Source organism: Bos taurus, chromosome 12 (assembly GCF_002263795.3).
Source record: "Bos taurus isolate L1 Dominette 01449 registration number 42190680 breed Hereford chromosome 12, ARS-UCD2.0, whole genome shotgun sequence".
In the NCBI taxonomy this organism is placed as follows: domain Eukaryota; kingdom Metazoa; phylum Chordata; class Mammalia; order Artiodactyla; family Bovidae; genus Bos; species Bos taurus.
Window position 1 is genome coordinate 28,867,498 of NC_037339.1, and position 13,455 is coordinate 28,880,952.

The 13,455-nt window shown below is 38.3% G+C and overlaps 1 protein-coding gene across 8 annotated transcripts in view; it reads right to left on the reverse strand.

Annotated features, from left to right (window-relative positions):
- The window catches only part of FRY (FRY microtubule binding protein), a 328,350-nt gene that overhangs the window by 119,777 nt on the left and 195,118 nt on the right, over positions 1-13,455 (reverse strand). For all 8 annotated transcript variants that reach the window (NM_001205616.1, XM_024999814.2, XM_024999812.2 and 5 more), the window contains 5 exons: positions 13,152-13,255; positions 12,567-12,675; positions 10,606-10,692; positions 5,873-6,044; positions 4,283-4,415 (listed from right to left, as the gene is read on the reverse strand). In NM_001205616.1, coding sequence (NP_001192545.1) covers positions 4,283-4,415; positions 5,873-6,044; positions 10,606-10,692; positions 12,567-12,675; positions 13,152-13,255 — 605 coding nt within the window. The remainder of the gene's footprint in view (positions 1-4,282; positions 4,416-5,872; positions 6,045-10,605; positions 10,693-12,566; positions 12,676-13,151; positions 13,256-13,455) is intronic.

A 13,455-nucleotide genomic window follows, 5' to 3' on the forward strand; every position in this document is an offset into this window, starting at 1 on the left:
AGACAGAGTTAGAGCCTGGTGACTGATGTGAGTGCTCATGTGTGACACACAGAGTCATTTCAATAGCTCTCCTGATGTGCTCTCCAGATGTTTTAAACACCTGGGATTACTTTCCTATCTGCCGGAAAACAGCCTGACCCTGCCTGGCCTGATGTGTATGACAAATTCTGCCAGACAGAATTCCCAGCTGATAAAGCGAGCCCAGATTAGAAACTCTCAATGGTGCCTGGTTTCCTTTTACTGCAGTCCTCACTCCCTCGGCTTTTATAGGAAGTGTATGAGTCCCCCAATTGACGTGTGTGTGTGCACCCAGTCCTGTCTGACCCTTTGTGGCCCCATGGATTGTAGCCCGCCAGGCTCCTCTGTCCGTGGGACTCTCCAGGCAAGAATACTGGAGTGGGTTGCCATTTCCTACTCCAGGGGGATCCTCCCAACCTGGGGATCAAACCTGTGTCTCTTGTATGCCCAGCATTGGCAGGTGGGTTCTTTACCACCGGTGCCACCTGGGAAGCCCCAAATAACATAGTATTTATTAACAGACATTATATAATTATTATTAACAATCATATTATTGTATTTACAATTATTACCATTTTTGCCAGCATAAAGCACAAGAGGGATGAGAAATGGAAACAAAGCAACACAGAATGCTTCATGTTCAAGTTCACACCCTACACAAGGCCTGGACCAACCTCAAATACCAACTCCAATAACCATTTCCATTAGCATGGTGTTGACCTCAACTCTCTTTCCCTAAATGCTTATATGATTCTCTAATGTTTCTCCTTGTTTTTTAGAAATGCAGCCATGAAATATTTTCCACTCAAGGGTCTGCTTTAAAACCTAGCACAAAAACTCTTTCTAGCCCAATTTGAGGGTCTTAAGATGGTTGACTAGGAAAAAGTAAAGAATCACCTTAGAAAAGGTTTGAGGTATTACTAAAATACAAATGAAATGTTTACACTTACATTTAAACCTGTACCCTTTTAAGGTTTTGAATATGTTTTAGTCCTGACCTGTTCTATGACCTCTGCATTACAAACATAGTTTTCCTTTATTTATTATTATTGTTTTGGCAGCACCACATGACTTGCAGGATCTTAAGCTTCCCAACCAGGGATGAAACTCATGTCCCTAGCAGTGGAAGTGTGGAGTCATAACCACTGGAAGGCCAGGGAAGTCCCTCATAGTTTTCTTTTAAACATCTTTCAATTCTTGACTGTTTTCAAAGGAAACAACTATATGGAGGAAGTTTTAAAAGCACTTCTTGTATCTTCTACATTATCAATTGAAAATTGCTTAAACATATTCAAAGAGTACATAATAAGGAAGTTAAAGGTTTATGGACAATCTGGCAATTTGTGGGATAAGTACTAGAGCTGTAGACAAGATATTCACTGTTATTAACTTTGGTCACTATCACTTCTGCTATCATTTCGGCTGAAATGTCTATAGCAATGTGCACTCCACATCATTTCAATCAAATGATTGGCAAGCTACGGAAAATATACATTGTATAACCCATTTTTATAAAAAAAGTATATATTTGTGTTGACATTGGGAAACTCTGGAATAAATCACCCTTAATAAAGGAAGGGCTGCAGATTTTAAGTGGAGCTCTGTAGAGGAGGTTTTCATTTTAACTTGCCATGCTGCTAAATATGCTTTAAAAATAATTCTGTATTTTTAACTTTATTTTATCATGTTTTGTTTCACTGTACTTTGCTTTTAACATACTAACGTTAATACACACCTATAACATGAACTTCCCTACACAGGTAACAAACTTCCTGCTAATGGTAATACTTAGAACTGGATATGCTAAGAATCAGCCTGCCAACATGGAAACCACAGGAGATGAGAATTTGATCCTTGGGTCAGGAAGTTCCCCTGGAGTAAGAAATGGCAACCCATTCCAGTATTCTTGCCTGGAGAAGTCATGGACAGAGGAGCCTGGCAGGCTACAATCCATGGGGTCGCAAAAGTTTGGACACGACGGAGCACACATGCTAAGTGACAAAAGAAAATTTTTCTAATTATATTTTTAGAAATTTATGACACAGGTGCCAGATGTAATTCACAGTTCAAGAAAGTCCAAACTTTCTTAAAATGAAAGGTCACAACCAAATCCATGTTCCTGCCATAAGCAATCAAAAGTAGCTAATACAAATCGTGTGAGTTTCTAATGAAGAGCACTAATTACAAATCTAGATCTCAAATTTTGGCTAAGAACATCTGATTTCTACACTTTAAGCTACAAATACATTCTCAAAATCCAGTATTTCTATGACACGGTTACATAGAGAATATTCAGTTCAGTTCAGTTGCTCAGTTGTGTCCAACTCCTTGCGACCCCATGAACCGCAGCACGCCAGGCCTTCTTGTTCATCACCAACTCCTGGAGTCCACCCAAACCCATGTCCATTGAGTTGGTGATGCCATCCAACCATCTCATCCCCTTCTCTTCCTGCCCTCAATCTTTCCCAGCATCAGGGTCTTTTCCAATGAGTCAGCTCTTCGCATCAGGTGGCCAAAGTATTGGAGTTTCAGCTTCAGCATCAGTCCTTCCAGTGAACACCCAGGACTGATCTCCTTTAGGATGGACTGGTTGGATCTCCTTGCTGTCCAAGGGATTCTCAAGAGTCTTCTCCAACACCACAGATCAAAAGCATCAATTCTTCAGCACTCAGCTTTCTTTATAGTCCAACTCTCACATCCATACATGACCACTGGAAAAACCATAGCCTTGACTAGATGGACCTTTATGGACAAAGTAATGTCTCTGCTTTTGAATATGCTGTCTAGGTTGGTCATAACTTTCCTTCCAAGGAGTAAGCATCTTTTAATTTCATGGCTGTAATCACCATCTGCAGTGATTTTGGAGCCCAGAAAAATAAAGTCAGCCACTGTTTCCACTGTTTCCCCATCTATTTCCCATGAAGTGATGGGACCAGATGCCATGATCTTCGTTTTCTGAATGTTGAGTTTTAAGCCAACTTTTTCACTCTCCTCTCTTCCTTTCATCAAGAGGCTCTTTAGTTCTTCACTATCTGCCATAAGGGTGGTGTCATCTGCATATCTGAGGTTATTGATATTTCTCCTGCACTCTTGATTCCAGCTTGTGCTCTCTCCAGCCCAGCGTTTCTCATGATGTACTCTGCATATAAGTTAAATAAGCAGGGTGACAGTATACAGCCTTGATGTACTCCTTTTCCTATTTGGAACCAGTCTGTTGTTCCATGTCCAGTTCTAACTGTTGCTTCCTGACCTGCATATAGGTTTCTCAAGAGACAGGTCAGGTGGTCTGGGATTCCCATCTCTTGAAGAATTTTCCAGAGTTTGTTGTGATCCACACAGTCAAAGGCTTTGGCATAGTCAATAAAGCAGAAATAGATGTTTTTTTGGAACTCTTGCTTTTTCGATGATCCAGCAGATGTTGGCAATTTGATCTCTGGTTCCTCTGCCTTTTCTAAAACCAGCTTGAACATCTGGAAGTTCATGGTTCATGTATTGCTGAAGCCTGTCTTGGAGAATTTTAAGCATCACTTTACTAGCGTGTGAGATGAGTATTAAGCAGGTTTAACTCTCACATTTCAGGAATACTCACTAGAAACAAGTGAACTTATGATTCTTAAAGATGGTATGACTGTAAACTGGTGGTGTTGCTCTAGCACATGGGCTTGGGAGCAAAACATCACTTCTGAAAACTGTGGACCAGAAAAAGTCTTGGGTCCATTTTCTAACTTATTGGCCTAATGATACTTGAAACACAGCCAAAAAAAGATCAATCTTGGATTTGACTTTACTTTTACAGTTAGCCAAATATTATCAAACTATGTTTTTAATATCCCTAACACTTCTTTAAAGGAAATCAACCCGGAATATTCATATATTCCTTGGAAGGATTGATGCTGAAGTTGAAGCTCCAATACTCTGGCCACCTGATTCAAACAGCTGACTCACTGGAAAAGACTCTGATGCCGGGAAAGGTTAAAGGCAAAAGGAAGAGGGTGGCCGAGGATGAGATGGTTGGATGACATCACCCACTGAAATGACATGAATATGAGCAAACTCCAGGAGATTAGTGAAGGACAGGGAAGCCTGGAGTGCTGCAGCCCACAGGGTGGCAGAGTCAGACACGACTTAACCATTGAATAACAACACTTCTTAGAGCTGACTCTAATAAGATGAGAACAATATACAAATTAAAGGAGAAAGACCTCTCTGGTGTCTTTTGGTTCATTAATCCTTCATTGAAAACTTAGTCCTCATTTATACTCACGTGATCATGTCTTCGGGTTCTTTGTTTAACATCTGGACATTAGTCAGCATCATACACCTTCCTACTTCTTTATCAAGGTGCCTTAAAATGTTGTCCACAGCTTTTCGTACTTGAGAGTAATATAATGACATGCCTGAAAAATATGCATTACAGTCACATATTTGACTAAATCTATCAAACAGTGAAATGCCCAGTTTATTTATCCTCAGTGATGTATTTTTTATTGAAGACTTTCTGTGAGTCAATGAGTTCTTCGAGAAGAGTCTAATTCTGCTAATTAGACCAGCCTATTTAGCAGAGTTTAATTCTAATTCTAATCTCTTATCTGCAGGATTCTTAGCATAGCGCCCTCATGTCGTAGGTGTTACCCAAAGAATCATTTAAATTTAACACATAGGAAATCTAATTCTTCAAAGGCAAATATTTTCCAGAAGAGTTAAAATAAAAAAGGAAACAAAAAAATTAATAAAATAAGAAAGGAAACAAAGTTCCATGCTGGAATTTTCATATTTCTGTTTAGTATTAAAAAAAAAAATCACCTTGATGAATGATTATCTGAATAAAAGGTAATAAAAGACAATGCTCATTTGGGGTTAGAATTTTAATAACTTTTTATTATAAATATAAAGATAATTATATTTTCCCTGAAATAAACATTTTTTTTTAGTAAAAGTAATAAAACGGCTTCACATTATACATTTTTAAATGAAGGAAGATGTATTTCAGTGTTATTATTTTTATCACTCTCAGCAGAGTGGAAGACAAATGTGTATAGAATATGTATTTCATATATGTATATACATTTTCCATATTTATGTATATAATAAAAATGTAAATTGCTTTGCATCCAAAATTTGTACTTTAATGAAATAATTATTAATGGTTATTTCTCATGTATTAAAATTTTTTGAACTCATTTAACCATTTCATAACTAAGATAAATATTTTAAAGAAAAAAGTTTCCTCATATGTTTCCTCCAGGTCTTTGGAATCAAGGAACTGTCTTAACAAGTTGGAAGCATGTTTGTAAATTCACAAACTCAGTAAAAAAAGAAACAAATGCAAAAAGTTATCTCTTTGGGTTAAGATAGTTAAATTAAAAAGAAAATAATCTTCTGTAGGCGAAACCCAAAATACACCCTGGCAGATATGGGGTTTTGCATGTTTAAAACACAGATTAAACTAATTTCACTGAAAAAAAAAAAAAAAGGAACCGTAAAAAGGGATGCGGGAATGAATAAGTGAATGAATATATTTTTATGGTTGCTTTATAAACAGGATTATCTACCAAAGGACACAGATATCTTAGAAATTTATTGTAAACTGCAGATAATCAATATTAGAAGTTTGAAAAGACCAAACTTAGATAAAAATCTAACATTTAAACAACAAAATGTTTAACAGGAAGTTCCAAAAAGTTTAAAGGGCAGTAAAACAAACCACAGACTGAATCAAAACAATTAATGTTGAAATGTCTCATCAGCTACTTTTATGAATATTTTTTAAAAGTGTATCTCACTAAGGGTGAGTATCTGTTGGTCATTTTAAAGGCTTAATAAAACCCAGCGTGAACACATCTTTGAAACCCACCTATCATTTTGGCTTCCTCTTCAGTTAGCGTCTTACTCAGATACGTTTTCTTCACCCTCAGCGTGTTTCCTGAAGGGAGAACAGCCCCGGTAACCGGCATGGGAGGTTCTCCATCTTTCTGCTGCAAGCTATCGGCTATGACCAAGAATGCCCTTAAGCCAATATTCATTCTCTGTAAGAGACAACACGTTCATGATGAAGAGAAAGACCCAGTTACTGTCGTGAAATCAGACCAGCAGTCCTTCAGAGAAGTTAAGCATGGCTTGCCATCTAGATCAGAGTGGGAAAGTCATTAAAAAGGCATAAGAGTTTAGGCCAAACCTGAGAGAATAAATGGACATGAGTTGGAGCAAGCTCCAGGAGATGGTGAAGGACAGAGAAGCCTGGTGTGCTGCAATCCATGGGTTCGCAAAGAGTCGGACACAACTGAGCGACTGAACAAGAAGAGAGTAAAATTAAATTTCTGACGCTTTTGTTGCTGCATCACAAGGAAACAACTGGGAAGATTTTCACCAAACTCGCAGGGCGCGTTAAGAGACAAGAAGACTCATTCTCTTTGGGGGATCCACCTCAAAGGGACAAGCAGCCACCCTCTGGAGCTGCTTCAGTAAGGTAAACTGAGGTCAAGAGAAGTCTCTTCTGTCTCCTGGAAGGAGACATGTTAATTCACATGTCTCCTTCACAATGACTGGATGAAAGAAAAAAAAAAAACAAACAAACAGAGTTCTAACTGAATCACAGAAATAAGAGTTGTCTGCTCTGAACTGCAGGTTGCAGACTTTGGAGTCACAAAGGCTGGTGAATTTGAAAATAAATTTAAAGTATTCAAAGCCATAGAACCTGTTACTGATAACAACACATAAGCTTATAAGAAGAAATGTCCTTCTGGGCCAGGTCATTATCTTCCTCAGTCGCAGGTGAGACATAATATTGGCTGTAAAATATGACGCAGTTTATCTTCCTCAGTCTCAGGTAATGGCTCCAAAAGATGATGCAGTAAGGGCAGAAGGTACTAAAACATCTGTTCTTCCTTCAACAGCCACGTGTAAACATTTACACTCATATTTTCAAACCACATCAAATTAATAAGTTCCCTAAGTAGACTACTCCCTAATGCAGAAAATAATTACCAGTAATAACACTGATAACCTAATTACAATTTATTGAATTCTTAAAGTATATCCAGAACTGCACATTAGCTCTCATCTTTAAAACAGCCATGCAAGGAAGGTACGATTATTCTTATTTTTCAGGTGAGGAAACTGAGGACCACGTAACTAGTAGGTGGGAAGCTAAATATGCAAGTTGAGTTTGCCTGGATCACCCATCCTGTAGTACATGATTACACGTACTCATAAGACGAAGCAATACTTCGAGTTTTATTATTTATTTTAAAGCTTTCCTTCTTTATGGCTGCACCGGGTCTCTGTTGCTGCACACAGGTTTACTGTAGTCACAGCCAGTGGAGGCCACTCCAGCTGTGCCACACGGGCTTAGCTGTCCTGTGATACGTGAGATCTTCCCAGATCAGGGACTGAACCTCTCTGTCCCCTGCATTGGCCGGTGGACCCTTTATCACTGAGCCATCAGAGAAGCTGTGGCTTCTAGTTTTAAACTATTAATTCAAGCTTCAAGGAGTAGGGAGATTTTAAGCAGGATGTGGGAAACATTTCTCTGGCCCATTCATACCCAATACAGTGGGTATTTTATGACTTTTATGGTCTTCACTAATATTCTCTCTCCATTTTCTAAGATGAACAAGTATTAATTAAAAAATTGACTGTATATTAAAATTCATTAGTTCCCTCATTTATTTTAGTAGTTCTTTCTGAAATGTTTTCTAGGCTTGTGGATTTTTTTTCAGGACACAGCAATCATTTGGGTGAGGAAATACAATGTTCAGTTCAGGAGACGCAGTACCTATAGGATGACCGTGAGTTGACGTAAATGATCAAGCCATTATCTGCAAGTGGATTATCCAATTTATGAGCCAGGCTGCCAGTTCTCTTAGTTTTCCTTTCCTCTGAATAGTATCCAGGACAGAAGTAAGTTGGAATAGTTTAAGAAGTATATTTTTAACTTAATTTCAAAAATAATTTCTTCTCATGTTTTATATAGCTCTGTTTCATGCCTCTCCTTCTATTATCTGTCTGGTCTTAAGAAATTACTTAACTTTCTCAAGGCCAAGTCTCAGGTTCCTTTCTGTAGAAGGAGAATACTAATACCTATTGATCATATAGGGCTATGGCGAGAATTAATGCTGGAAAAGTTCCTACTAGCAAATATATTGTAGGCAAGAATCTTCAGTTTTCCTGTTGAAGTCAAGTTTACTGAGATATAATTCACATGTAGTAAAACGCACTCCTTTTCTAAAGTTCTTCCAATTTTGAGAAACACAGTCTGCTAACTATCATCATCACAGTCAAGATGTAAGATATTTCCAGCATCCCCTAAAGTTCCTCTGTGTATCTGTAAAGTCAGTCCTCTCCTCCAACCCCAGCACTTTACTATCAGTGTCTAATTTCTGTCTATAATTTTGCCTTTTTTAGAATACGATATAAACAGAGGCAAACAGACACAACCTTTTGTGTCTTGCTTATTTCGCTTAGTGTAATGCTTTGGAGGTGCTGCTGCAATATCAATAGTTTGCTCCTTTTTGTGGCTGAATAAGTACTCCATTGTATGGATGATTCATAATTTCTTTAGACACCCACCAGCTGTTGAACAGGAGTGGCTTTCCTGTTTTTAGTCATCATGAATAAAGCTCCTATAAATATTCATACAAACCTTTATGGACATAGGTTTTAATTTCTCTTGGATAAATACCTTGGAATGGAGCTGCTGGATCAAATGCCAAGTGTATATTTAAACTTATAAGAAATCACCAAACTTTTCTAAAGTGGTGGTACTATTTCGAATACTCACTAAAACAGTATCAAGTTCCAATTGCTCTGTATTCTTCTCAGCATATCTCACTTTAGTTTTAACTTGCATTTCTCTAATGATTTATGATGTTGAACATCTTTTCTTGGGTTTACTGGTCATATGTATCTCTTCTTTGGTAAAGAGGCTCTTCATTTTGCCCATACAAAATGAATACAAAAAACTGTATTATTGAGTTATGATAGTTCATATATATTCTGGATAGAAGAGTTTGTCAATATATGTTTTGCAAATATTTTCTCCCAGTCTTTGGCTCTACGCTTCAGTAAACATCATTTTTTAAAGTGCATACTTTACGATGATGATGGTCAATTTATCAACTTTTTATTTTGTAGTTTATAATTTTTGTATGCAAAGAAATTTCTGTCTACTCAATGTCACAAAGATTTTATGCTTTCTTCTGGAAGATTTCTGATACAGGATTTCACATTTAGGCTTATGATTTAAGTTAATTTTTGCTGACAGGGCAAATTATGGGTTGAAGTTCATCATGTTGCAAGTGATTGCCCAACTGTTTAGCACCATTTATTAGAAAGACTATCCTGGGATTCCCTGGCTGTCCAGTGTTTAGGACTCCGTGCTTCCACTGCAGGGAGCCTGGGTCTGATCCCTAGTTGGGAAACTAAGCTGTATGTCACAGTCAAAAAAAAAAAAAAGACTATCGTTTATCCATTGAAAAGCTTGGAACTACTGTCTCTAGGCAAGAGAAGACTCTTTAGTCAGTGGGTCATGGGCCTCATTTTGCCAAAATGCCCTGAATTTACACTGGATCCCCCCGCCCCCCTCACTGGCCTACTGACTGACAGCAGCCACTGTGGACCCCCGTGACATCACTAAAAACTAGACAAACTCCTATTTGGGGCTTGTTGGGCTCAAGGTGCTGCTCAATCTCAGCACCAAGAAGAGCAATCAGGGTTTGTGAGGGGAAGCAAGAGGGTACAGGGAGGCTTGGTTCCCTTTGCTGCTAACCAGCTGCCTGTTCTGAGCCTCTGGGCTCTGGGCCTCCTTCCTCACTGACATGATGAAGGAGCCAGACAATATCACAGTGATGACAGGAACAATCTTTTAAAAAAATTTCATGGTGTGCAATGTCTTACAGCTACTAAAGGTGGAAGAGCTGGTGGCAAGCAGTAAATTCAGCTCTGCTGACTTCTGGTTCAGTGTTCTCTCTACAATCTCACACGTACGAGGCTGAAAAGAGGCTGCTTGCCAGGCATATTTCTCTTGGTCAACACTCTTTTTCAAGGTCCAAAACTGAGTGTGCTTTTCATGTGCATAGGCAGCCCCTCCCCTTGCCACCCTCTAGGAAGTACATCATATCCATTATACACTCATTTCTATGACCTTCCTGGCCCTGGAACTATGATGCTGCCACAGAATCAAATATGCAAACATTAACTTATTTAATTTCACTATATTTAAGTATTTTATCATTGCATGTATTGATTCTTCTCTGCTTCATCACTTCCCAAAACTCTTCAATTTGCTAATCTGCATCAAAATAAGTTTTAAGTATTGACTCTTCTAAAATAAACCATCAGACTGAGAGTGACAGATTACCTTTTGGAACAAGGTTGACTTCCTTCTGCAAGAACAGAATATGATATGATACCAACCTTTAATCATTCTAAGTCTACTCATCCAAAAATCTTACTTCTGAAATTCCACCAGCTGTACTATTTTTGTCAAATACCATGGACAGAAAACAATAGGAGACTTTTTGGAGAAGATGGGCTTCACTCCACTCCCCAAGACTGCAAAGTGAAGACACACAGAAGGGTCATTCTTACCTCTGGATTGAGACTGAAAGCTTTTGCTGGTTTTCCCACACAAAGGAAATCAAAAATGATTTCTTTCATTGCAAAATCTAAACGTTCCTATAGTGAAAAAGAGAAAACAAAACAAAGTGTTAAAATACTCACTTAACATGAAAATGTCTGTTTTCATCACATGCACCCAACAGGTGGCTGCTGAAAGAAGAGAGGTCCTGCTTCATTTTATGCATCACAGAGAATCCCTGGTGGAAATCCATGTCCATCTGAACCTTTGGTTCAGTTTTCATGGGATGTGTGGAGATGCTATCATTCTATAATATATGAAATTAGACCCTAATACACAGAGTGACTAAAAATGAAAACATGACAAACCAAAACATTCTGAGCATCTGGGCTTATATACACTACAAACTCCTCCTCCTAGTCCTGCAAATGCTGACATCTTCTTAAAACTCAGTTTAAAAACATAGTTTTTAAAATACCCCTACAAAATGATCATTTTCTTCTGTTATCTAACATTTCCAATCCTTTGGCTTATAACAGACAATCCTGCAAGGGAAATGAATAATCAACAGATGACACATTAAGGTCACTTAAATGAGAACATTTAAGCCAGATTCTAATAATTTGAGACAGTGACTACTAAGATCTGTCATCTTCATTTTATACAACCTATTTTAGAATAATCAAAGCACGTTCTCAGCCACATGATAACTTAATGTAGAAAAGTTCTGTTAATTCATCTGCCTGCAAAGCGGCGGATGAATTAATGTCCATAATGGAGTAATGTCCTTTCCCTAAGTACAAATATTACAGAGGCATTTCATTATACTAAACACACAGAGAGATATCATATATTAAGTTACCTGTAAAGTAGCAATAGAACCTTATGTCTTTATATCAACATCAATTATACTTCAACAGTATTTTCACATTTGTTATTTCCCTTTATCCACACAATATTCTGAGGGATACTAGGCAAGCATTCCTATTCGCATTTTACAAATAAAGACACCTAGAATGAAAATGTTCCAGGACTTCTTTAGGGTATAGAGCTGGCTCATGATTTCCTACGTGGTGGTAGTGGTAAAGAACCTGCCTGCCAATGCAGGAGATGCAAGAGATGTGGGTTCAGTCCTGGGTTGGGAAGATCCCCTGGAGAAGAGCATGGCAACTCACTCCAGTATTCTTGCCTGGAGAATCCCATGGACAGATGGAGCCTGACAGGGCACAATCCAAAGGGTCATAAAGAGTCGGACATGACCGAAGTGACTTAGCACTCATGCATGCCAGCTCATGGCAGAGGACAGACTGTAATGAATGCCTTTTCATGCTTCTCCATAAATCACAAGGAACTCAAAGTGGGGATAAAACCATTTACACAATGTTTTAAAAAATAGAAGTCCTGGGTCTAAATAGTAAACTAAAATTAAATGTTTCATATTATTGGACCCAGTTCTTAAGTAGAACAGTATGTGTAAAGTGCTTAGAACAGTTCTTGGCTTGATATTAGCTTGATAAATGCTACTATTCATGTACATTCTTCTTTTTCACAGGGTGAAAGTTAGAGCATTATGATTTACTCATCCAAGTTCAATAACTGTCGTCTTCTGATTTCCTGCAAACATCAGACTCAATTTCCTCCAGACTTGTGGAATCTAGAGCAGAGAAGCAGGAAAAAACAGAGTCGAGGGGTCAAGAGACCCCTTTGCTAATAGTCTCTGTGACCTTAGGTGAGTCACTTAAAACCTGTCTCTCAGTTCCTTCGTTTGTCAAATGCTGAAAACAGTTGGCACACCATGCCACAATTTGTTTTGAAGCAAAAAAATAAGCTATGTGTGAAAACACTTGCAAAACCACTCTGAAAAGTCTATACATGTAAGATATTATTTTAGACTCTAGGTCTGTTAGTAATTCCGAAGAAGGAGGTGGCTACTTAAAGGCAATTAGAAGACTCCCAGAAGCATCTCCATTACCTGGGCGATGAACTGGATGATTTTCACAAAGATGTTGAGAGGCATATCCCTTGGCACCACACCACGGGACCCTTTGGGGAAAAGTGTTGTGATGATGGTTATAAGACGGCTGAAAGATAAGGGGGAAAAAAAAGAGAAAACAAGCAAGATTGGCTGAGCTCCAGTACTTTAAGGGAAAATGGTAGATGCTTCATCTTATCTAAGTATCAGAGAGAATTCAGAAAAAGAAAACAAACCACTTCATTTCTTTTCCATTAGCATAATTACTCTATGAAAAGTTTCTCTGGAAAACTAAGGGCAGCTGGAAAATTATAGCCATTTCCTTTGTTAAAGCAGCAAATATAACCCTGACATAGAACTTGGCAATCCCGGTTGAAACTAGGGTTTCTGTCATGGCTGCTGAGCTAACGTCTAAGGAAAGCCTGAAAATGTCCAAAGGACTTAGATCTTTTAGAAGCTGTCAGCTTTGAACAGCTTCTAGTTCGGTTAGGGTGGGCAGCAATGAAACAAAACACCCTCTTCACCGCTGAGTGGTTACCATTAACTTAGTAATGGGGTTACCGTGAACCCAAGCCAGCTCCTTACCTCTGAGTAGCTGTGTTGCTTTCACATTTAATTCGGATCATGTAAACCCACAGTAATCTGTACAGAGATTCCAGTGCAACTCGAGCCATCTTGGGGTCTTTATTCTACATCGGAAACCAAGATATAAGATTGCAGATTAAATGGTATGATGTCACTCTTCACTTTCTTAGAGGTCTTTCGCTTTTATGTTACTCCTCTTCCCTGTTCATTTATTCGTCTTGTTGTAACCATTTTTGCTGTTCTATTCTTAGTGTAGATAATTCGGGTCCTGATTTTTGAAGATTTCATAACTGCTTAGATATAA